General features: G+C 33.2%; 1 protein-coding gene across 1 annotated transcript in view; it reads right to left on the bottom strand.

Moving 5' to 3' along the window:
- LOC117173819 overlaps positions 1–26,970 on the bottom strand; it is a 142,073-nt gene extending 115,103 nt beyond the window's left edge. The window contains exons 1-3 of the mRNA XM_033362463.1: positions 26,901–26,970; positions 21,673–21,777; positions 6,624–6,863 (exon numbers count right to left, since the gene is read on the bottom strand). Coding sequence (XP_033218354.1) covers positions 6,624–6,863; positions 21,673–21,777; positions 26,901–26,970 — 415 coding nt within the window. The remainder of the gene's footprint in view (positions 1–6,623; positions 6,864–21,672; positions 21,778–26,900) is intronic.
- Between the last annotated feature and the right edge of the window lie 418 nt (positions 26,971–27,388).

Raw genomic sequence — 27,388 nt, 5'->3', positions numbered from 1 at the left:
AGTAGTATTAATGAGGTCCCACTTCGACATCTTTATTCGAATGTGTAGGAGATCCTTATTAGCGAAAATGGTGTAGTCAATAAAATTGTATTAGTGTCTGCAAAACTAGTTAAGGTGTATTCAATAAAGTAATATTAGTAAGGTCTTGCAAAAACATCTTGAAAATTTACAGATTTCTTAGTATGTAGATGGTTGGTGTTGTGAGGATCCGTGACATTATAAAGGTTTGAAGTTTTTAGGGTATATTGTAAAACTCAAGCATTTTCTTAATAACAGTCAGTGAAACAGTTGAAGTGATTACAACTGTTTGCTTATTTTTAGTTACAATAGTTAATATAGTATTTGAACGACTATGAAATAATGATAGTAGAGGTAAAAAATAGAATATGGGATTATTGAGAGATAATAATAATTATAATAATTCTGTATAATAATAGTTCTGGTGGTTCGGAACATACCTTAAGTTGTAGGTCCCCCCATCGTGTACTTGATTGCAACCTGCTCTCATCAGATCACTTGATTGTGTCAAAAAAACGCGTCTATGACTGATGATATATAACGGGACAGCCTCGTGTTAAAATAATTAAAATAAAATCCAACTCTAACCAAAAAATGTCTTTGATATATTGGGCAGTAACCATCTTAGGCCTGTGACAACATTAAAATTGTACAATAGCTTAGAAAAGCTTTCATTATAGATTATTTTTTTAATTCTTCGCACAAATCATTTTTTTCTTTTACATAGCAACACGTGCTTTTCTGATAAACGGGAGCAACTTTTAAAACTGTCAAAGCTCCCCAGAATCATTAAATTATCAGAAAAAAGGTTCTATAGAATTAGTGACAGGAAATAATGTGTGATTATTGAATAATAACAATTTTTATAATACAACAAAAAAACTGTAAATGTTAAAAGACTTGAATTTCAAAGTATGCTATACAAGAAATTTGATATAGTTTGCATTAAAACTACTATTAAACGTAAACTGTTACGATAACATTTTCCATCATCTCTCCACTTCATCATTTAATCAACTCGTCCAAATAATTTCCGTTTCGACGCTAGATTTCACTTGTACTTCAGGCCTAATGACGTATTTGGATACCAGTATATTGCTGCGACTAATTGTCTAATCGTCACTGGTGACAGTTTCATACACGACCTTGACAATTGTCCTGAATGTAGAAATTCGCATGAAACAGTCACCAAAATCAAACCCTATAGCAACGGACGTTGCCCCGTAACTCCTCTTTTGTAGAGGGCTACGCTGTGCACATTTCAGTCCAACGGGCTTGGAAACTGGGATGGAAATGGGAAGTGGGACTTGAGAGAGAAACGAAGGGATGGGAATTGGTGAGAGAGAGTGGTAATCGGTGCCCACTGAACTGGAACAAATGCAGACAGACATGAGGTAGAGTTCTCCTGTCATGAGTCGATCCATTTCTCTGCAAAGAAGAACCAGCCATACAGCATAACCATATATTATGTATCTATATCAGTAGGTTATTAATCGAGACTCTTTCTACAGTTACCAGCAATCATTCTCCGATTTTGTAAGTCTTCGAGACGGTTCGAGAAATGTTTTCTCAAGTCCGGATATATTCAGGAATAAACTCATAGCAGAGTGTTTCTTTAAAACTACAAACTATGTGCACAAGTTTCTGTTAAGAGCTAATAGATTCCAGTAAGAATTCTAAGAAACGCTTTTTAATGGTTCTGTAGATTAGGATTCGTTACTATTTTGCTTTAGAGTTCAATTATTCGGTTGCTAATGCAGCTGTTTCATGAGAGATCATCATTTTTAAGAAAATTGGCCTTTTGTAGTTGGAAATTCATCTCTTTTGGCTGCAAACTTTTTTTGGGCAGGATTACGATATCCGTGACTAAAAAGTTTTAATGTAGATTCCTGTAGGATTTTTTGCAAGAAACGCGAATTTGAAAGTTTTAAATAGATATCTTGAAAAATTTTCGATGTATTGATTTTTTTACCTTTTTCAATTCCTTGACCAATTTCTGTGTCTCGCACGAAATCCTATCGAAATCCATACTCAGAAAGTATTTTATGCAAAAACAAAAATTTAATAATTTTAACATAAAAAATGACATATCGATAATAATTTGAGATATCAATTTAAAACATTCATATTCCTGTTTCTCGCAAAAAATCCTATCAGAATTCACATTAAAATATTGATGCTCTGGATATCGTAATCTCACCCTGTTTTGGTAAAATGCCATATATTTTCACTTAAAACCTTAGGATTAATTAAAGCACTAATTTTATTAAAAGGAATTTATTTACTAATGATTCACTTATTTTCATGGAAAAGCACCCTATTTGACAGATATTGCGTGAATTTTCGGCTACATCAGAGTACTTGTAATTGATCTGGGACTGGCAGTATGCGACTATTACTATTGTTGATTCCCAACTCCTTTTTAATTTCAGAAAGTTAAAAATGCAACGGGAAGTGATCGGTAGAAGCTCAGTCAACTGGCAACTTGTTTCGTCGCATACCAAAGTAAAGGGAGAGCACATAAACTAATTTAGAAACACCTACTGCTTTAGTTATCACCTTCTGCTGGAAAGGTTCAGTGGAAACGGATGAAATAGAAGGATGTGAGCAAGCTTCTCAGCGTTTGATGGAATATGATGGACGAGCTTGAGAAACTCTAGTTATTGCCAAGGCGAGAAGAGAGTAGCAGAAGAAGTCCGATTCCGAAGTATCCAGTTCAAGGCTTCACGATGGTGGAAAAAAGTGGGAAATGAAAGTTTCCACGTGCCTTTGATGTTCCTCGATATATCGATCTCTAAGACCCTGTCGCTAGTGATTATCGAATGTCTTGACAGTTCGTAAAATAAGAGTAATTGAAAATCGAATAGTTTCCTTCTCTTGGTTTCTTTCAAGTTATTTCTTGATTCATCTCACCCTACACCCTGGTCGTGTGAATAAAGGATGAACTTATCGCAGAGTAAATACTGATGGTTCTTTTTTATTTTTGATAGTGTTCCGCATTTGAGCATTTAAACGTTTAAACAATTCGAATAATTCATACGTTTAACTGTTCAGAAATTTAAACAGTAAGAAAGTTCATTCAGTTACACTTTCCATCATTTTTAACTTCTTTTTGCTTATTCATGGAGCAACCTTTGCAAAAGTAACAATATTGAAAACATTTTAATTCGTATAGTTAAATTTTTCCCTCATTAAAGTTTCTAATACAATATTTTGAATTTGTTTGGATGTATGTGTTCGGATGTGTGTCTGAATGTGACACTTTTTGTTAACACAATGACTTGAAGACGGTTGTAGATAAATTGATTAAATATGCAGGGCTCATTTTGATTCAATTAAATTAAATCGATTTTCATTAATATTATTTGATATATATCATATTAATTGATATCAATAGACTTTATTTAAGAGTGAGAAAGCAATGATCATTTATAATATATACAAAATCAGTTTTTTATAGTCAAATTTTGTTCATTAACTTAATCTAAATTCGTGCTGGAACGAAAAATATTCCTTGATTCTAGATAAATAGATTCGCCTATAGTATTAATCCATTCTATCAAAGAGAACGAATATTATACTAATCTTTATGATTTTAAACATTTATTTTGAACAGAAAAACTTCTTTTATTAGCAGAACTCAAATTTCATGTAAGAAAAGAAAATATTCTTTAATTAAAAACTTTTTGATTGACTTTTTAAAATGTTTTTATTTTGACCTGATTAATCATTATGAATACGCAAAGTAATCACCAAATAAGCACCGTATAAAATTGGTACAAAATAAATCGGAAGCACCTGAAATCGAATTTATATCTAGATTTTACTTAAACTAACTCCACATATTTTATTATTTCAGATGAATATTAAAACCGAAATCCTTAACGATAACAGGCCTCACAGGCCAAATACCCTAAACACTGGAAAAATAGAGATATTTATAACGAAAATAGAACAATAAGTAAGTTGCAACTAAAAAGATAAATTTTTAGAAAAAGTATTAATTTTCTGCCAAACCAGTCAAATTTTCAACAAAATACTTGATTTTTGAACCAAATAGTTAAATTTCTACTAAAAAAGATAATTTTATCACCAAAATATAATAGTTTCATTTTAAGTTGGATAGGTAAGTATAAAAAAGTAAATTTTTAAGGCCAATTTTCAGTTAAAAAATTACATTGTAACTAAAACAGTAACCAATTTTTCACAAAATAGTAAAATCCTCAACCAAAACTAAAAATGTTGAATCAAGCAGTTTCATTTTCGAACAAAAAGTTAAACTTTAATAAAAAAGATGAATTTTCAAAACCTAAATAACTAATTTTTAACTAAAAAAGATGACTTTTCTACCAAAACTAGAATAGTTACATTTTCAGTTAAAAAAAGTTATTTAAAAAAAAAAAAAAAAAAAAAAAAACGAAACAGACTTTCCGAAACTAAATGACCCCATAGAAGTATACACTTTCTCCAAATTCCGTCTATTATCCATCTATTCCGTCTGTTCCATTTCTAGATTTTAAACAAACAGAAGGATCTAGCAAGACCAGGACCAAATGCCTATACAAAGAGCCAAGGAGTGGGGATAAGCGACGTAAGTCTAGACCAGCGGTTCCCAAACTTTTTTCGCTCTTTCTGGGGAGCGGTAGGGCCGCCACCCTCAAATTTTTTTCATAATACTTAAACCCAAGGGGGACACTTGACAGCCTGTGATGCGGGCATGTGCTGGCTTGTCGCGCTCGACCTTCCCATTATAGGGAAATTAGAGCCGATCAGGAAAAATGGAAAATTTAGTTAAATATGCATTAGCAAATTTTAATAGGCAGCGTTAGATTTTCTGGAAGATGACGAGAATATTAGAAAAAGATAGAAAGAAATTGATTAATAACTTCAAAAGTTATTGCACTTTTGTTTCTCTGGAAAGTTGTCCAGTAATGTATTTTCTTGGACAAATTTAGTGAAAATATTAACCGATTTTTGCTACCCGGCCCGGGGTGTCATCCACTTAGGGATCGTCCATAAATTACGTAACGCGTTTTTCTTTTGTTTGAATAAAGACGAGCATGAAATTGATGTGAAGTTGAGAAAGACACAACGATATAAACAAAAGAAAAAAGTGTTACGTAATATATGGACGATCCCTTACCGCCGGGTAGCCATCCGACCCACGGTAGCAGTTTGGGAATCGATGGTCTAGACTCTAGAGTCTCTAGATCCCAGGCGTACACCTAGTATCGGGCATTGTCAAAGATATTATAATATCTTTGGCATTGTTCCCAATGTTGGGAACTTTTTAAACTACGCTTGCGTCGCGCCGACAATCCGATTGGACTCTGTTAGCGCGCTGATTTTGAAATATATAAATGTTCAGATTTAATATTGATGGAAAATAATGATTGGAAATGCATCCAAAGTAATTTCTTCATCATATTTATACAATAATTAATTAGTAATTGTAATTCAGGACTTCCTCAAGTTATTAAAAAAATGTATGATATAGCATTTATCATTGCAGTAATTAATTATTCTTAATTAATTTTTGGTAATTTTAGTGATTTTATTTTAAGAAAACTCGTCGAAAAGAAACAAAAATTTCATTTGAAAACTCGGCAGAGAGGAGATTAATCACTGGGACAAACAAAAATGATTTATTTCTCTGAACTCAGAACTTATAACCTCTTTTTCATTAAAATACAATTTTTTGTATCTTTCACTCCAAAATCTTATTTTAGGATCACGAATATTCTATTTGGGCAATTCTCAATCATTATTTATTTTAAATATTAAATCTGACTATTTATATAATTTAAAATCAGCGCGCTAACAGTGACCAATCGGACTGTCAGCGTGACGCAAGCGCAGTTTAAAAAGTTCCTAAGATTGGGTACAATGGTTGTGGGTGTAGATAGACCGGCCCGAAGAGCTATAGTTGCTTCTTACTACTCGTAATGTTTTAAGTAGGTACTAAACTGAAGTTAGTTTAAATTTTTAAATATATATATTTAAGTTGTAAAAAGATAACAAGTTTAAATAAATGAATAAATAAATAAATGAAAACTTGGAAAACCGGCCTGTCGCAGAATTCTCAAAAAAAGGTTATCGAATCAGGAGACTGTTTAAACTTTATACTATAGGAATGCCTTGGTATTGAAGAAACAGTGTATCATTTATATTACTTAGTTTAGTCATTTAAACACTCTTATCATTATGTTTTTTTCACAAAGTTATATTTCGTGTTCGGTTTCGCTGCTTTTAACAAATCAGTTTTTGTATTTGTGACGTTCTCCGAAGAAAGGGGGCTTACCCTAAAAAAATCAAAATCAAGGTTTATTGTTGTTAATAATTGAGTTGTCAGGTACCCAAGAAATCGGGCTTTGGCTCGAGATTCCGTGAAACACCTCCCACCAGTCACCACCCCATCTACTCCTAAATCTACTCTCCCATCTATCCTAAAAGTCTGGTCTATCGGGTGGACTTCACCCGGTAGCCCTGAAAAACCTCACTTTTCAGAGTAAGCCCCCTTTTTTCGGCGTACGTCACATTTACATTTTCAAAAAATTTTATTAACCGGACACTTGAAACAATGAGCCTAGATTTTAAAGACTCACTGTTATATTGTTGGGCCAATAGGGAGGCGAGAACTTGTCCGGGACTGCGGGCACCTCTGCTTCCTGAGGAAGTAGGCCCAACGCCATGGCGAGTATTGTCTTCATCATCGCTACTTGATTGCGCAGTTCCACCATATCCGCGCCTTTCTCGCCATTCCAGGGACCGTTGACGGCGCAGCCCACGGCCCCCATTCGAGTGCCCACGACCCAAGGTACCCTCACCGTCCATCACTGCGGCATCTGAAAATCAAATTGCAGAAACTTTTTTACATTTTGTTCTACTAATTGAATCTTTATTGTGGTATTAACTGTCAGGGTCATTAGGGATTACACTACAGGATGTATTATAAGTTGCATGGTATCTTTGGTAGTATAACAAGGGGCAGAAGCATAGATTCTTGAAAACATTCAGCAGCATCCCCGTCTTTGGTTTTGGAACCTGCGTAGCATCGCTACTAAATCTAAAGTGTTGGAACATAAAACAATCACGATATCATTTGAGCTACGATGACTTCCTGTCTTTCAAATCGTTTTTATCCAGGATGAGTAGTTTTGAAATTAGACGTGATTTAGCCAATGCAAATAAATCTAATTATAAATCATTAAAATATGACACTTATATTTAATACAATTTAATTTCGCTCTTCGCAAGGTCAATTGTCACTTTGACAGCTAGCAGCTTCTCATTCATTGTCGAAGACTTCAAGTCCTTGCGTATCCAGATAATTGAGTCTGAATGCCTCTTCTGATTCCCATGGTAACAACCTTGCTTAAGGGCCATCATACTAGTAGATAGATGACTGATTGATGTTTGAATAGGAATTCAAGTGGAGACGATAGAACTTGTATGATTGTGGACATTTATCTTCAATTCCGTCAGCTATGACAACAAACGTTTAGGAAAGCCTGAATACGTATTGTCTTTCTCTAATTTCTCATTGACGCTTAAAAATTAGCAAATCGCAAAGTAATAAATGAACTCTCTCACGATTTATAAAATTAAAAAAATCATTTCTTGAAAGTGGATTCATGTCGCAAATCTTCAGAAACCAGAGGAGCAGCGGCGGATCCAGGCCTTGGTCTCGGAGGGGGTGATCGGGGCGTATAAGTCGAAAAAAGCAAAAAAAAAAAAAATATTTCAAGTTATAAGTATAAAAACTTAGAGCTCGGGGGGGGGGGGCGATCGCCCCGATCGCCCCCCTCTGGATCCGCCAATGCAGAGGAGAAAAGAAGGAGCCGAAAAGAAAGTCAAACAAGACCTCCATTCAATTAAAGAAAACAAATTCTTCAGTTCACCGTTCAAGTTCGCTGTGGCCAAGAGGATTGGTCAAGGAATTCACTGAGTAAATAGTGTACAATGATTTAATTGAATGGAAGTAAGGTACAATTGCGAGGTCATCAGGGACAGGATTTGTGGATGTAGTATCGATTTTATACAATATTGTGGGAGGTCATTGTCAATTGATTGTTGTGCCTGTTGAGGGTTGCTACAAATCCTAATTTTGAAAATATCTGCCTTCCTGAATTTTCCCCTTTTATTACGAAAGCAAATGCCATTTATAAGAAAATAGTTGAGCTTTGAAACAAAAACAAACTTTCAACGAAAAAGTTTAATTTTTAACAAAAGAAATACATTTTTACTTTAGATAATAAATCTTCAAACAAAAAAAAAAGTTTTGAATGAGAATGATGAATTTTTACTCCATTAGCTGCTCTAACTCAATGATTGAGATCTCATTGCCTCTCCAGTCCAATATAATTTTGTCCCCACACTTAAGTGCGGTTCGATAGGCCTCTCATGTTCATCGCACGTTTTACCCTATAGGAAAAGAAGAAAGTAAAGGGCTGACAAAACAAAACGACCCAAAGAACCCTCGTATAGACTAGAGGATGCGACCTGTTAAACCGCTATTGAAACAAGTGAGAAAAGTGGCTGTGAGGGGCACCTTACGCTACTGTGCATCGTACAATTTGCACTAGGCGTCCCTTTTCATCTCCTCGTTACGCCTCGCCAGTCATTTTTCGATGCTTCGAACTTCGCTCTTTTTTTTATTGCCGAGATGTTTCAGCACCTGAGAAAGGAAGTATATTGAGAAAGAAACTTTTATTTGTGATCCGAGGGGAGATCAGTTCTATTTGAATATATACTGAAATTTGATTAAATGTTTACTCTCATATTCAATGTCATAAATATAATACACAGAAAGTATTTCAATTTGAAAAAAAATGGAATAAATTTCAATATCTATTCTTTTAAATAAATAATTTTAGATTCCTAATAGACGTATTGAATCGGATATTTTGAATTGAAATTATATTACTATATTTTAAATAAGTGATACTTGAATTTGGAAATCCTATTATCAAACTTGGATTCACTCAGCGACCCTAAAAACAATAGAATACCCATTGTCATGAAACTCTGATCACAAATGCATGTTTAATTAATTTCATCGGATGTCACGCGATGTTGTAAGATTTCAAAGGATTTTAGTACTTTTAAAGGATTTAAAATGCTCTTAAAAAGGTATTTTAACGAATTTGCAAAATATTTCCATTACATTTAAAAGAATTTATTGACAAAAATTGGGGGATTTCAAAGATTTTAAAGGAGCTTTCAAGATATTTCAAGGTATATCCACAAATTTTAATGTTTCAAATTTTTTTAAGAATTTAAGAGATTTAGGATTATTTCTAAAAAATTCCAAGGAATTTCAATAAATTTCAAGAATTTTTATGGACTTACAAAGATTTTTTAGATTTTAAAAGATTTCAATAGATTTCAAGGAAATTTCGACAGCTTTAGAACATTTTTAAAAGATTTCCGAAGGTTGCAAAGGATTCGAAGAAGTTCAAGTAATTTGCAAGAATGATTGTTTCCCTTTAAAAACAGTGTTAAGTAAAACATACAAATAATTAAGTATTTCATCAAAATGTGTCAAAATGTTGTTAGTACTCTATCATTTTTAATGGAAAAAATAGTTTGTAACCTATACATTTCTTGACTTACTGAATTAAACAGTATACTTACTTCTGGCATTGATTTTCACAATTTATTTACTTTCCAATTAAAGATTTCGTAAAGCACTATTTACGCATATTCATTATGTATTTATTTCGTGCAGTCACAACGAGACATATCCTCTATAGTTTAAAATGAACTATACGATATTATCATATAGACAAAAATATATATTCTTAAAGTAAAAGGGCCTTCATCTTATTGAGAATATATTCTTGGCGTCAATTTAATTTGCCAATATTATTCAACTTCGTGGGAAATTCTTAAAATTAGAATATAATTTTTTTAGTTTTTTTATGGTTTAAAGGGATTCCTAGAATTAAAATATTTGGAAGCATTCTAGGGGACCTATAATGTTTTACGACGTTTTATAATATTTCAAGGAATTTTAGCGAATTTTATAAGACTTTTGAAGATTTCAGTAATTTTAAAGGATTTTAAAACCTCTTAATAATGTATACTTCACTGAGTTTCTCAGGATTTCAAGGGATTTCATAGGACCTAGAATATTCCAAGGAATTTCTAAAGTCTCAAAAGAATAACAAAATTACAATAAATTATCAAGGATTTTAAATATTTACAGGAATTTAAAGACGTTATACGTTGTGTATCTCAGCGTCCTGAACAACTTTCTCCATGGGCGCAAAGCCAAACCCTCCGGGGTCCGAGATAAGGCCCGCTGAAGTTATTAGCACCGGTTATTAGCTCTGCATGATCGGCTATTGACTTTACTGGGAAAAGTTTTTCGGTTAATTTTTTTGAATTAGTTATATGTTGCATGGGTGGGCATCTTGATCAGTATCACCGGGTATTGGCTCTCTTAAAAATTAAGGTTTATTGTAAAATACTTGATCTAAGGCTTGCTGCTTAAGTCAAATACAAGGAGTAATCGCGACCTTAACATCGCGTTCAAGGTCAAAGGAACATCTCAAGGTCAAATCAGTTTTTTAAGACCGACCCCTTTTTACGACGCTTTCAGTGAAAAGTGCGTAGAATTCCACATCCGAATATGAGCTTGACCATAATCTTGAAATCAAATGTGAAAATTATTTTAAGGTCAAAAGCTTATTTGGACTGTAATTTCTTATATAATATTATTTGAGAGGCCTGATACCAGTGGTTTTTTTATGTTTGTACGACAAAGGTTTCTGTATTGTACGGTTGATAAGTAGAAGAACTACTATACCATAATAAATTTTTATAACGCGAAATTAATTGAAAATTGAAATTCGTAGCACTCCTCATGTGTAATGAGGAGGTTGTTGGTTCAAACTCAGTCCGCAGTGAATTTTTTAGAACTCTTTTTTCTCGCGTTTTCAATTAATTTCGCGTAATAAAAATTGATTATGATATAATAGTTCTTCTAATTATCAACCATACAATACAGAGACCTCTGTCGTACAAACACCAAAAAATCAATGGTATTAGGTGTCTAAAATAATATTCTATCTAATTAACCAGTTTAACCGAAACTCTGTTTCTATAACTCTGTTTCAAACTTGAATTTAACAACTGGACTTAAAATAATAACATCTATGAAAAATAATTTTGATCGAAATTAAGCAAATACAAGTTCTAAAATTTTTACGGTTGGTGCTCCGGTGTCGCAATTGGTAGCGCCCCTCACATCTAATGAGGAGGTTGTTGGTTCAAACGCAGCTCGCAGTGAATTTTTTAGAACTTATTTTTCTCGCGTTTTCAATTAATTTCGCGTAATAAAAATTGATTATGATATAGTAATTCTTCTACTTATTAACCGCACAATACAGAGACCTCTGTCGTACAAACATAAAAAAACCACTAGTATTAGGCCTCTAAAATAATATTCTATCTAATTAACTAGTCTAACCGAAACTCTGTTTCTATAACTCTGTTTCAAACTTGTAATTTCTTATTTCTAACTACAGAAGTAATTAGTTTTAAACTATTTTCTATCAACATTTTCCCTTCAATCAAGTTCGATCTGGTCACTTTAGCGGTTCATACTGGCACGGTGGCGGCATCAATTTTTTTACTTGTAACCATATTATACCTTTTGAACCACCTCGATCTTTTTAGATCCTCGAACCAAGAGAAGCACTTTTTTGAACTAGCCTAATTAATAATTGAAAGTTTGTACCAAAAAGTATAGTAGTTTGGTTATTTCATTTCAGCACAAGTATTAATACTTTCTTTATTAACCTATTTCTTAATATCTCAGCATCACCACGTGCGAACGTTTGAGACAGGAAGACGTTGCTGAGTATTCTCGATTAGATCTTTAATAATCACGTCAACTGACCATTGGCCCATACTCACTTGAGATAGCTCCTTTATATGTTCAGGACAAATTCGAACATGATAGTACTGATACCTTCGAACTTGATAGTAACAGAGATGTACCAGGCTTTTTGTGGATCAGAATCTACTCTCGATTCAGGAATGCTACTCGCTATTAGTTATAGATAACTTTCAAGATAGAATAAGTTAAGAATGATCAAGAGGGAAACGAAGACGAAGATATATAAGGATATTATTGTACCTGCAAAGTTGGGGCAAGAATTTTGGGTTGTTGTACTCATGTCGCGGGTATCTTGTGGTTCTTCGGCTAGTCTCGCCATCAACAGCACATTAAATATTCCAGTATAGTGCTCCTCCGATACATCCAGGATGCCGGAAATAGGAATAAGGATGACGATGGTGCCGGAATTGGAGAATTTATAGTCGATGGTGAAGAATAGAGATTTGTTGAATGAAAAAATAGACTAGAAAGGATTTAATTGTGGCTATGTTATAGTCTTAATGATCGCGAAATTGACTCTACAGTAGACTGAAATACCGACTTTGCAACCTCCGTGTGCTGAACTCTGGGTAATGCTAATGCAAGCGGCAACGGTCAGCCGTTTTGATGTATTTCAGAGTAATTCAAACATGGTTCTGAAATTCAACAAGGTCATGATCACCCTAACTATTTACCATTGACTTGAATTTACAGTCTAACTTAAATTAGAATGGAGAATTATACGCTCCTTTCATTTGTGGCGCCGTAAAAAGGGGTTTCTGTTGAAGAAAAAACAATCTGACCTTAGGATGTTCCCTTGACCTTGACTTTAATGTCAAGGTTCTAAATACTCCATGCATTAGAGTTGAACAGCAAGACTTCGAGCAAGAATGTTACAATAAACTTTAATTTTTAAGAGAGCCAATACTCGGTGATACTGACTTCAGCGGGCCTTATCTCGAAACCCGGAAGGTGTTGGCATTTGCGCCCACGGACACATTTCTTCAGGTCGCTGAGATACAAGAACTATAGTAAATTCAACCAAATTTACAGAAACCACTTTTCCTTCTAAAATGTGCGTGTTCCTTTGAGATATTTTAAAGAATTTCAAAGGGTTATGAATATTTAAAAAGACTCTAAGGAATTTTAGGAGTTGAACAAATTTTCAAGAACTTTTAAAAGATGAAAAAGTATTGACATATTTTAAATTGTTCCAGGGAAATTACAAAAGATTTAAAAAAATTTAAGAAATTTCGAGAAATATCATAATATATCAAATGCCCTCACGGAATTTCAATGAAGGCTTTCAAAGATTTTCGCATATTTAATAAGATTTTAAAAGATTTTAAGAATTTAAATGATTTTTTCTATTTACAAAGTATCCATAAAATCAAAGTTTGCTCTCAATTCCTAAACTTAATATTAAACTGAAAAAATAGGTAGTAGTTTCACTTATAGTTACAGTCAGGTGTCCAACTAGGTATTCGCCCGTTCGTCGTACCTTATTCCAAGGAGGGGATACAAGGCAAAATGACTGAAGGTAAAGTGGGGTAACAGAGAGCCGGGAAAGTATGGGAAATGAGGGGAAATAAGGGAGAAAATGTAGGGAGATTGTGAGTAAATTAAGGGTGGAGAAGTAGGGGCAGAGGATGGAGCAAAGTCAGGGAGAAATGATGGAAAGGAAAGTAGGATAAGTGAGGGGAAATGAGAGGAAATAACGGGAGTGAGGGAAAATGCTGGATGGAGTAGTAAGAGAAGTGAGGAGAAATGAAGGCAATTAGGAGAAATTAGTAAGGAAAGGTAGAAGAAGTGAGGGAAAGTAAAGAAAATGATTAGAAAAGAGGATGAGGAGAGTGATAGCTGGGTAAGCAAGGAAAGCTGAAAGTAGAGGAGGAAGACGTTGTGGGATGCTTAGCGAAGGGTCAATTTAGTGGAGGGGTAGCGAGGGAATTAAGGGAGACTAGGGAAATTTAAGAGAAATAGGGTAATGTGGGAAAAGTAGGGAAGTGAAAGTAAAGGAAAGTACTACTTCGACTATTTTTTGGCCTTTAGATTCTAATCACGTTTTTCAGTATTTTTTTGTATGTTTTCCTATAGAAATGATTGACTGTTCATCAAATTTTTTCGTACGATTCTTTTTATGCTTTTTTTTGTTCGTTCTAAGTTTCTATGATACCAATAAACAAAGCAATGGCAAGTCACGTGCAGCGCATTTAATCTTCCCGAAACCAAGCTTGATACTTATAGGAAAACTTTCCAGTTTCATAGTCGGTATACCACCGATAGGAAGATCGCAACTTTTTGGCAATAATATACACGTGCGACCATCCTCGACAATAAGAGCAACTTTTTCCCCTTCGACTTTCATTTTCGACTTCGCGCCAATAATGTACGATCGGCGCGATCCTCAAACCCATACATGGCAACAGCTTTTTTATATAATTATGTTCCAGGGACCAAGGGACACTATTTTATTACATACTCCTATATTTTTTTAACGTTTATTAAATTATTGATGGTTGGGTTGCTTTTCGTATTAAAAGTTAACCGGCGTAATTCCCACTAAAGAAGCAGTGCCCTCACACCGAAAATTCTTGTGAGTATATTTTCAAAAACGCACCTTTTGATACAATGATTCAATAAAAATGATCGAAAATCATTTACATTAGCGCTAAATTACAACTAGGAATGTGAAATTCCGGAGTTTATGAAAGATCTCTGTTATTGCTGACATTTCCACGTAAATTTGGAAACTGCGGAAAATTAGTGACAATAATGATTCAAAACTTTTTTTTAGAAGCATGAATGGGCATAACGGTTGAATCACTTTTGTGTTTGTGTCATAAATATTTGGGGCCATAATGCCCACAATTATTAGGCGCAACGTATTATATCTCATTAGATTGCAGTCCGGCCTTTATTTATTGTTGTGAGAATAAAGTGTAGTTTTAGAATATAATTTTGTATCTGTTCCCATAATAATGATAAATGAATAGTGTCATACCTAACCAGCTAACAGGCGACAAGGCGTACGACTAGATGACTACTATTACTGAAAAACCAGTGAACCTCACTGATTAACCTCAACCAAAAACAATTGAATTTTCAACTAAGTAATTGAATTTCATATCTAAAAATTCGAATATTTTAAAAAAAGTTGAATAATTTTCAATCGGAAAATATCAATTTCCAACTAAAAATGGAAAGCTGAATTTCTAGTAAAAAAAAACAGTTTTTAACGAAACAGTCATATTTCTAATCTAGGAGATCAAAACCACAAATTTTAAACAAATAAAGATTGTTCAGCAAATAAGGAGAAATGGTTTTTTGAAATTATCGAGCATTTAAGAAAAATTACGAATTTTTTACTTAGCAGTGGAATTTTCCAACCTAAAATATGGATTTTCCACAAAAAACTTAATTTTCAACCAAGCAGTTGCATTTTTAATAAAAAATTGGAACTTTCAAAACTGAGTAAAAATTCTTGGGTTTAGTTTCGACTTGCATTGTCCCCGTTTAAAACATGCTGAAGTCATAAAGTTTGACTTGAGGATGTCTCATTTTTGAAACGAAGCCAGATTACAGTTTATGTCTTGGAAACACGTTTCTATGTTTTGAATGCGAGCGGTTTATAATTTCGTGTATATACCTTTCTTCACAAAATACAAAGCCCGATCGCAATTTTTACATGGGAAACTAGACACAACATTTTCAAAAAATATTAAAATTTAAAATAAAAATGATTAATTTGATCAAAATTGTTAAACTTTCAATCGAAGAGATGAATTTTCAACTAAAATGATGAGTCTTCACACAAAAAATGTTTTTTCAGGAAGAACTTTTTACCTATAACCCGATAGTTTTATTTAAAAAAAAAGAAGATATATCACATTTAAAAATAGTGTTATAGTATAACTTCAAGGAACATAAACATTTTATTTTTAATAAAAAAGTTAAATTTAAATAAAAAACAAGAAATTTCAACAAAATTGTTGAGTTTTCAAACAAGAAAGATTTCAGTTAAATTTTGAACACTAAAATATAAATTTTCAACAGGTAAATAATTTTTTACTTATTTTCAACCAAACATAGAAAGTTTGATTTAAAATTTTCTTGTCAAGTAGAAGTAACTGAAAAAGGTGTAGAATTGGGCAAACATGTAAAAAAGGCACAAAATATTATGAAAACATACAAATTATTAACAAGTATATTACTTTAGGGTGACCGCAATACTTTATTTGTAAAATTCCTGATCATTTCCTGATTAATTTTTCATTTTACCTGACCATGGATATTCAAAAACCAGAAGCCTAATTTTGTAACATTGTTAACACAGAGTCTCTAATGAACGAAATAAAATAATTTTAAAATAATTCTAACTGGCAGTTTTTCACATTGCTCCTTAAGGAAATTGCCTGACATTTGAAAAAAAAACTTTTGTAAACCATTGACTTCTGCCTGGCCGGTTCAATTCCGTGAACTTTTGCGACGAACGTTATCTATTCTTGAAGAAAAATAATTATATTCGTATAAAAAAAAATTTACTTGATTACGTGATAATTTTTCAACCTAAATATGGAATTAGTAAAATTAAAGAAAATTAACTTTTACAGACCACATAAAAGAGTGGAGCTTCTATCATTGCCGGATTTGACTTTGACGCCGCCCTAGGCTACCCAATATAAAGGTCGCCCTTTGTTAATGCAAATTTCCCTAAGATGCAACGGACAGCGTAAAAAAAATTACGTCAACGCGAAGTAAATACAACATTTTAAAGATACTTATATTATAAATTTATTTATTTTTTAAAATAATGTTAACAATACATTCATAATATACCGATTATAACAATATTCGTCGCACTTTTCTTCCTGCAAACTTCCTAATATTATTTTCATTGTCTATTGTTTGTAGAAAAGAAGTTTCGATGAAGAGAACTGCAAGATAATTGCAAAAATATAAAGTATTCGTATATTTTAATATATATGATCTTCTAATATAAAATTAGATGCAATTTACTATGTGTAATATAATTTTTAATCCCTAAACTTAAAAAAAATTCCTCGACCGTAGTGCCGCCCCCAAAAAGTTGCCGCTCTAGGCCTTTTAAGCCTCTATATTAAATACGGCATTGACTTTTATAAGAATAGATATAATGACTTGATGTATATCATTTGCAGGTTATGTAGCTAACTTTTTAACCCCATTTCGCAAGCCAGTGTTTTGCGTGACCTCTTTAAAATTTAATCAGTTGCAATTTGATAAGTAAAATTTTAAAATCGGTTAAGAAGTTTCGAACTCCGTAACTACTTTGACCAAAAATTCCAGTTTTTATAACTGTGCACCTTGACAATATTTCGAAATAAGTCATGGAAAATTATTCCCACCGGTTTATCTGTTGTCTCGTTATCCTTGCCCTCTATAGGAGTGTCGGTCGATGGTGTCACCTCGATAGGATATTGCTTTTGCCTCCGGCTCGAACACAACAAGCAAGAGCAAAGGGAGGACGAAACACCGGAAGGGAACCATTTAATTGGATACAAAGTGAATTTCCGCGTTCACCTAGACAATGAGCGATTATAGTCGAAAATAAGTATAGATTGAGATCCTAGACACAGTAAAAGGAAAGAGGAAGTCGCTCCGAAAATACTTTGCTCGAGTCGAAAATCAATAAATCATCTTTTCATTACAATGATAAAGTTATCGTCAGTATTTGTTTAGTATATGTTACTTTTTAGACACAAAGTACAAATTAATCTACCAATTTATTTAGGTTATTTAATTTTTACTTTTTCAGGGTAGCTACTTAAAAATTAAAAAAATGTCAAGCCAGTTTCCGGGTTTCCCGATCAAAATAAATTTTTAAACAATTAAACATTTTAGAACTCTTAAGTAAAATATATAATGTAAATTATTGTCATTATCATTTCAGACTTCAGAGCCCAAAAGGCTCTCAAAAAGGGAAAATAATTATTCCATAAAGTAGGTTAATCATAGAGGACAGCATTATTTTCAAATTACATTAATGAAGGTATCATATTCCTAAGATTTCAAGTCAAGATAAAGTTCCTGCCAAAGAGAACAAATTTATATTGAATCTTAAAGTTGCATTTACAATCAAATAGTTTAACTTTCAAGAAAAAATAATACATTTTTGAAAAAGGTTGAGTTTTTAACTAAATAATTGAATTTTCAGCTTAAGAAAATGAATTTTCAACCTTGAACTAAATTATCACAAGATAGTTGTATTTAAAACTAACAAAGATGGATTTTAAACCAAGGAGGATGAACTTTCTCGCGAAAGATGATTTTAAAATCCAAAAGGATCGATTTTTTACACAAAAAGACAGTAAGAGTTACATTTTTAAGCAGGGGATTACTTTTTAAGAAAATAGTTGAAATTCCGAAAAATAAAAGAGTTTTAAGTCTGTGATATAATCAACCACAGTAAAACTTCTGAAAAAAGAAGCAACTGAGAAAAAGAGAAGCCACTTTGTCTATCGTAGTTTACGAGACATTTGCGTTTTTTTTGGTCGGGATCTAAAAATATAGATTTTGGATTTTCGCTAGAAAGTACGACTACAATCTGCGGTCTATTTAAAAAAATTCTCATTTTATATCCCGGAAATGACTGGAAGTGGGTAAATTTTCTATTTGAAGAAAAAATATATAACACGCGGTATTATGGCACTCTCTAGCTTCAAATCTGTTTTTCTGAAAAAAGGTTTTGTATTTATTTGCGAAAAATTTAGCGTATCCAGGCATTATAACTTAATTGTTTCAATTACTAATGATTAACTATTTAAATTTAGGTTAACTATCGAAGTACTAAGTTAATTGTAAAAAAGATAAGTTTTCATTCTCAAAAAGAAGAAAAGCTTTACGAAACATTAACTTTAAAATCTTATCATAAAATAATCCTCGATATTTTAACGGAAATGGTTGGAAAAACTAAGAGCAGTTCCGAATAATTTTTCATCAAAGATCAAGAAGAAATTCATTGCAAAAGTAAAAACAAATCTGAAGCTTTCGCAGTTTTCATTAAAATTCCTGGTTATTTTCTAGACTAATGCCTGGTTATCTCGGTCAGTGACCACCTTGGTTTTCGATTTAGCTTGCAAATAGTTTTATGATATTAACAAAAATGTTTATAGATTTGTTGTAATTTTTTCATGAACCTATAAAGCGGCTGTTTGCTTTTAAATCATGAATTTTTTAAGATTGTAAAACTGGTGTTTGCATAAAGGTGGAAGCTCGAGCGGAAGTAACGTTCGCGTTACTTTTCGAATACTTTGGCGTCAGAATTCCATCATATTGCAAGTCCTTATTGTTCGTAATACCATTTCGCGTGACATCAGTCGTTTCAATAGAACGTTTTTACAGGCGGTTATAAAAATAAAACAGACCATCCTGCCGGACTTGGTGACTTCTTATTGCTATAACTCATGAGTCCTGACATTAAAGGCTGATAATACATATGATGGCTTGTATACAATATTAAACGTACCAAGATATGAAACCTGACACAGACTTGTCGATTACCTCGTACGTCATGCGTTACTGCTCTTAAACTCTTATCCCGAGGCAAACTGACGAGACGTCGTAAAAAAACTGTTTAAAGCTTCGACGCCATTGACAGGCATCTTAGTTCCACTTTCATCTATTTTATGACTCCTCATCCGCGAAATTGCATCATATAATATAAGTTATCGACTTGCACATTTAATCAGTGCTTTAGTGCTACACTGCTACAGTGACGCATAAGAATACCTTTTGCGCGTAGTTTCCGTTCGAAAAAAGAAGAATTAAAAAGAGATGAGCGTGCGGGAAAGCTACTCTTAGGCACTAAGAAAAAGAGATTGAGAAGAAGAAGGAGAACGAGAAGTGAGAAAATAAAGGAAAGTAGGGGGTCGCGTATGAAAGGGATAGTTGTGCAGAAGGAGAATATTAGGCGCTGAGTAACAGAGAGGGAAAAGAGAGAAAGAGAAGAGAGAAGAAGAAGGAAAGGCGGGCGTGGCTTATAACGAAAAAGACAAAGGTGCGAGAGAGACACTCTTGGGCGCTGAGAAAGACAGAATGAGAAGTGAGAAGATAGAGGGAAGGAGGAGGTAGCGTATGAAAGCTACAAGCGTACGGGAGGACAATTTTAGGCGCTGAGTAACAGAGGAGCAGAAGAAGAGAGAAAGAGAAGAGAGAAGAAGGAAAGGCGGGCGCAGCTTATAACGAAAGAGACAGGCGTGCGAGAGAGACACTCTTAGGTGCTGATAAAGAGAGAACGAGAAGTTAGGAAATAAAGAAAATAAGAAGATAGAGTATTAAAGAGACAAGCGCGCGGGTGGACAATCTTAGGCGCTGATAAAGGGAGAAGAAGATAGAAAGAGAAGAGAGAAGAAGAAGAAAAGGACAACGAAAGAGACAAGCGTATGGGAGAGACACTCTTAGGTGCTGAGAATTAGAGAATAAGGAGAAGAAGTAAAAGAGGAAGAAGCATACGGAGGAGACAAGTTTCCTATGCTCTGAGAAAACGAGGAGGAGAAGTGAGAAGAAGAAGGAAAGGAGGACTTAGCTTTATAGAGAGAAGCGTGCATAAGGGAGATTTTATAGATGCAAATTAATAATTTTCAATCCGCTTTCTACATACAAAATTTTAGGAATTTCCTTCATGTTCCTATCGTTTTCGGTAGAGATGCTATCAGAATAAATAATCAATTAGACATTTTTACCGGAAGTGTCCCATGGTGTGACAGTAAAACGGCAACACCTGTTAAAGTTTGGATAAAATTGCTATAGATTTCTGTCAAGGCAAAATAGATGAATTTCCCAATCATTCCTATATACAATTCTTTACTTTCTTTATACAAATTCAAATAAATCATTTCACATGTGCTATGCCAAATTCTTAACCATAAGAATTAACTAACTCACTCGGATTTGTGTAAACAGTGCTTATAGAATGTTTTTTTGAGTTGCAAGCATTGGTAGATTTTGATTGACTCTTTTCTAAATCGATAAAATTTTATTCAATATAGTCTTTTATTTCAAAAGGCAAACTATTAAATTGTATAATTTTCTATACTGTTTCAGAAGGGAGAGATAATAATGTTTCAGCATTATGATTTTAGAGAAAAAGTGGAATTTTTTTTCCAAAACAGGGGATTTATGTTCGGTCAAAAATACCAGCTTAGCAAACAAAAACTATTGAATTAAACACATTAATAAGAAACTAATATTTTCAGTAAACTAAAAAACAAACACTCAACAGTGTTCCAAATTGTAAATTTTCTTTTAAATCTATACCCGTTTCCGGTGAAAAACTCCGGCATTAACTAAATTTGAATTTTAATGTTATGTAATCGATTAGGATAGTATAATAGTTTATTTTAGATGGAATGGCAGTTTTTTGGTCTACTTAGTGTAATAAAGGTTAAATATTCTTCAGCCCGTGCAGAAATTTTTATCTGGCCCCGGTCGGGCCCAGACCGGGCCGGATCGGGCCCATATCGGGATTCCTGGTCGGAGCCAGATCGCGGATTAAACACACGTCCAGGTCGGGGCCAGGACAAGACTCCCGATCGAGAAACCCGATCAGTGCCCGATCGGTCTCATAAAAATACATTTTATGCATTTCACGAATAAAAAGAGATTTATAAAGTATAAATATTATTATCTATTTAATAACAAAATGACCTCAAGTTAATTCTAGTTAACTAGAACAAAAAAAAATGTTTTTTAGTGTGGGGTCCTCTGCTTTCGACGGCTACCCCAACCTTTGGAATTTCCAATAATTGTTCCAATATGGCTAAGTGCCGCTTCCTCAGTCGTTTCTGTGTTTTCATCGCTTATGGAATTATCACTGATCGCTGCTTCTGCTTCTAAAAAAAGTAAAACAAAAAATTTATCAAATTCTCAGGCTGGTCGCTGGACTGAAAAACCAGAAAATGGCTGGGAATTTGTTAAGATAGAGAAAATCCGGGAAATGACAGTGATTTAATTTTTTTACTAGAAATTTAGTGAATATTTAAAAAACAAATCTGCCTAAGTTCGATTTCGAATTTTTTAAAAATAATTAATTGAATTGTTATCGATTTCAATGATGACATCATTCAGCTCACAATGCGTAATATAAAAATTGTTTACATTAGAAATTTTTCATTTGAGGTTTTCATTTTTAATTTAGAGAATTTCAAAATGCAGTCTTGAAGACTTAATAAACTAAAAATTAAAACCGTTTGAAGTTGAGAATTTTGTATAAAAAATATTTATATTTTATTAACAGTAAATATAAATTAATTATTTCAAAAATGAATCTGTAATTTAGGTATTAAAAGAGAACAATAATTCACTTTACAAAACGATTCGAAATCCGGTCAAGATTCAGAATTTCCAAATTTTAACGTGGAAAAAATTAACTGTTTCAATTCGAAATCTTAGGCATTAAACATGCAAACTTCTGCCTAAAACTTTATAAACTATTTTCAAATTAAAAATAAATTCATAATAATGTATTGGTAATTAAAGGCTTTAATTAGATTTAAAATATTGTTTCAGTTTGAAATAATCAATTTTGTATGCATTCGATTAAACATTTTTTAATTTAAGAAAAAAAAATTATTATTTCATATTTAGCAATATTTGACTGTTCATTTAAGAATAATTAATTAAAACCAAATATTTTTAAGTTAACAATTTGAAACTGAATTGTTTAATATAGAAAGCCTTGAATCGTTTAAATTTGGAAGAGCTTTTAAACTTCGAACGTTACAATTTTGATGGCTCTTTTTTTAAAAAATGTTACATTTGTAAGTGAAGTTGTTGAATTTTGTTGTTCATAAAGCAACTGAAAACTTAATAATTGTATAAAAAAATTGAATCATTTTAAGACGCGTTTAGATGTTTTAAAAAGATTCAAAATTAATTTAAAGCTTGAAATGATTTCAAATAATTGAAAAGTTTTAAAAGAATAAAAACTTCTTGGTACGATTCGTAGGAAAATTGAAAATAATTTTACAGTTTGGAATTTTATTTAAAAATAATATTCAAAAAGATTTTAAGATTTCCAAAATTGTTAAAAAATAATGTGGAAGATTTGAAGAATTTTCTTTAATTTTGCAGGGGTTTCTAAATGTTATAGGGAACTTTATATTCATTTTAAAAGTTATTTTAAAATTCTAAGCAAAATTTAAAATAAGTTTAACTTCGAATAAATTTTAAACAAATTCTATATTTCTCAAGATTTTGAAATAAAATTTTGAAACCTTACAAGGATGTTTGCAGTATTCAGAATAAAAATAAGTTAACTTCCAATTTAAGAAGTGATAAGTTAAACAAATTTAATTTGAAAATTTTCAACGTATTTAGCTTGCAATTGTTGAAAATAATATAATTTTAAAAATTTTAAAGTTCACTGATTCTTTTAATATATACCTTTGAAAATGATAACGTGAATTTATTTAGCTTAAAATCGTTAAGAATAATATAATTTAAATTTTTTTTAGATTCATTGATTCTTTAATTTACACCTTTGAAAATGATAACGTGAATTTATATTTTTAGAATTGAATCTGACTCTTTGAATTCATTATTTCTTTTAAATTATAAATTTTACAGCTTATGAGCATTTCATGATAAATTGTTGAATTGAAAAGTGTTAGAGCTTTTCATTTTTTACGTTTCAATTATTGAGCAATTTAAATTAAAATTTGTAAATTAAAAAACTCTTACAATTTAATTTCAAAAATTTTAAATTCAAGAGTTTAATTTTGAGTGTTTTAATTGGTAGTTTATTTTTTGTTACTGCAAGTGGAAAAATTTTTGGCTTTCGACTTCAAATTTTTTAATTTCATTGATGATGAGAATTGTTTTCGAACCTGGAAAAACCCGGGAATTTTCGTCTTTGATTAAAACGGCTACCCTAAACTGTATTTCAATATTTGTTTCTCAACTCACTTAATACTCTTTTGGCGTTTTCGAAGCTTCGTGAGTTTGAGAACATTTCTTAGATGGAACCCTAAAACTTCGATCGCTGGCCTGATTTTCAGTATAAGAATGAGTACCTGATTGTGGATTTTCATCGAATTTTCCTGGCGAAAATTAAGATGATTAAAAAATAAATGTTAAGCATCGGAAAATTAGATATATTTAGGGGTTTAATTGTTACAAGTATTTATAACAAGCAAGTGGAAGAAAAGATGATGTTAATATACAGGAACCACAATAGCCAAGTGCAGGAAAGAAAGTAAGGAAATAGAATTAGAAAAATTGGATTTTTACGCACCTACGTTGAGCATTCACAGGAAAAATTATGCTTTTTTCATAAATATTTGCTCGTCCTTGCAATATTACTAATTGATCGTTTTTTTTTACAATTCTTATAACTTCACAGAAATTATGCTTTAAAAATCCAAACAAAAAGTTAGAAATTGACTCGATTGCAGTGCTCCCAACGAAAGCTTCTTGCTACACTACACATGCGTCGCACTCGGCAACTATTCGCGCGCAGTTTAAAATACTGAAAAATATTATTTTATTGTTTATTATAAATAAAGACATTTCGACTTATAAAAATGTCCATTACATCGATATCAATGAATCTTGATAAAAGTAAAAATTAATCAAATACATATTCTGTGAATTAAAATTATCCTTTAGATTGTGTACCGAATATTCATTTAATTAATTTTGACTTTTTTATCAAGATTCATGAATTTCCATCTAATGGCATTTTTAAAAGTAGAAATGCGATTATTTATGATAAAGAAATGAAATAATACAGTGTCTCCAGAACGTGGGATATTTTGGCCTCCACCTATCTCCCATGTGGGAGCGACACAGTCAAACCTAGCGTGTCGGTGACTCAGTATATAAGCTCTCTCTTTTACGGGTTTGAGGGCCTCCGTTCCCTGTACATATATTTACAATTTCATCCTTAGTCTAACTTAACTACTACTTATATTCTACTCTTTCGCATTACGTAGGATAAACAATAGTAACAGTCGTGACATTAATTCCTAAAATGAGCGAGCTTCCAGGACTTCCGTTTCCTCTTACCGTAAAAAAAATGCATTTTCCAAGATATTAAAAACAATTTTCGCTTTTTACTATCTTTTCAGGATCACCCGTTTGGCTCAGACCTATTCCCTTGATTTGCCTTACTTTTTCCAGTTTCTTCATCCACATCACTCCCTGTCCACTACAATCCAAGATCCATCGTACACACTCATCCACACTGAACTGACCCTCTTCCTCTCCTGTACATCACTCTAATACATGTGCCCATGACTCCATTTCGTATCCATATACTTTGCATAAATTCTCCTCTGCATCCATCCAATATCTGCATGCTCTCAATCCTTCTCTCATTTTCAACCGTAGAACCATAGTCCATTTTTCTTCCTTTTTATTTTTTGCAGATATTCTGGTTCCGTCAACCCTTTGACCATCATATACCATCTATTGTACCTCGAATCTCTAATATTTGTCCATCTCTCTTCTCCTTGTTTAACTAATAGCTCTAACTCTCTGTCCTGCCACTCCATAACCCCTTCTCGAATATCACACACCTTTCTCATTTTTCTCCTTTCTTCCTCCCACTTTTGATTTCCCACATTATCTCTCGCTTCATTGTTCCGAATTTCGCTAAAACATGCTTGTGCAATTCTACTTCCCTCTCTCCTTTTTAGCTTCTCATCAAACCTCCAGACACTCTTAATTTGTCTAGTAACCATATTTTCTCTTCCTAACTCATCTTTTAACATATATCCTGGACAACTCCCGCTAACCCCCATTACCCACGTCAGAAATCGCTAATGCATGCTCCCTACTTTCCTATGTTCCTTCCATCCCTAGGTTTCCACACCATAATACAACACCGCCCATAACAATGTATAAAACAACCAGGCCATCATTCTCCAATCGTTTTTGAACCTTCTCTTTCCTATACGCCATACTTGGCCCATTACTTTATTTGCACATTTAATTCTTTTCCTCATCCTCAGCTAGTTTCCTCCTTCCGCCTCAAACGAAAAACCTAGGTAACAGAACTCCTCCACAATTTCCACTTTTTGTCCGTTCATCTTCCAAACGTAATTTATTTTGCTCTTTCTATTTCTGAAGCTCATCATCTTTGTCTTATCTACGTTCACCGTCAGCTCTTTTGTTTTCACATACTCCTCGAAGATCATCATCATTAGGTTCATCCCCTTCTCATCAGCTGCTAATAGAACTACATCTTTCGCGTGTGCTAGAGAGTATAGTCTTCTATTAGCCAAAACCGTTTCTCCTTTCCCTTTCTCTTTTAGCTTCTCCTCTATGTCAGCCAGTAGGATATTAAATAGTAACGAACTCAACGGGCATCCTTGCTTTAGACCTTGGCCTATCCAGAAAACCTGCCCCTTTTTCTTTCCAATTTTCACCCTAATCCCGGTTTTAGTAAAAATTTCCTTTATCCTCTCCACCAACTTTTCTTTAACACGCCTCTCTTTCATTGTCCGCCATAGCACTTTTCTATTCACTGAGTCAAACGCTGCTCTGAAATCTACCAACAAAGCGCTAGTTTCCCTTTCTCTCTCCCCAAATTTTTGTTAACTAAATAGTTAAGTACGTAGATGTTGTCTATAGTTCCCATCCCTTTTCTAAATCCCCTCTGATTATGCGGGGTGCTTTCTTTTTGTTCTACCTGACTCTCCAACCTGTTTCTTAAGATTTCTGTATATACTTTATGGCCGACTGTCACGTGAGTGATCCCTCTGTATTCCTCTACCTTCTTTCCTTCCCCTTTCTTGACAAGCGGTACCACCAGTCCCGTCCTCCACTCTTTCGGCCAACCTTCCCCTTGCCACACCTTGTTGCTGATCTTCCACATACCATCCCTAATCTTATGTTGCTATCCCCCTAATAGGCCCTTAAAATAATACGCCCATTCCTCTATTTCTATTTCTTCGTTAACGCCCCTCCTTTCCCCTCTAACCATATATATATATCACATGCCACACCCTACCTTCTTTGATCGCTTCTTCAACTTCTGCTTCATATTCTTCCTTTCTCCTTTGTCTTTTTCTTTCCAGCATCTTCTTATGTTATTTTTCCTCCTGTTATACTCCTCCTTCTCCATTTCCTCTTTTCTCCAAATGCTCACACACTCCTTTATTATCTCTTTACTCTCCCAGTATTCCTCGTCCCACCAGCCTTTCTTTCCCCCTACTCTTTCTTCATTAGTACCCAGCTCATCCTTTACCTTTTCAATGAACCTATTCAACCTTTAAATTAACCAGTCTATTACGTCCTCTTTTTAATACTTAACCTTCTCCTTTTCCATCTTTTGTTTAAACTCTTTTAATTTATCTACACCCAAGACTCCCATTTGCGTGTTTCTTTCGCACCCTTTTTCCTTTCTCCCTCTGCCGCGCTTACTGAGGCCTCTTCTTAGTGTAGCTATGACAAGGAAGTGCTCCGACCCTATCTCATTCCCTACCTTCATTCTCCCTA

This window comes from Belonocnema kinseyi, chromosome 5, assembly GCF_010883055.1.
Source record: "Belonocnema kinseyi isolate 2016_QV_RU_SX_M_011 chromosome 5, B_treatae_v1, whole genome shotgun sequence".
Taxonomy (NCBI): Eukaryota; Metazoa; Arthropoda; class Insecta; order Hymenoptera; family Cynipidae; genus Belonocnema; species Belonocnema kinseyi.
Note: the sequence above shows the minus strand (reverse complement) of the source record. Positions and strands in the feature narration are given on the sequence as shown.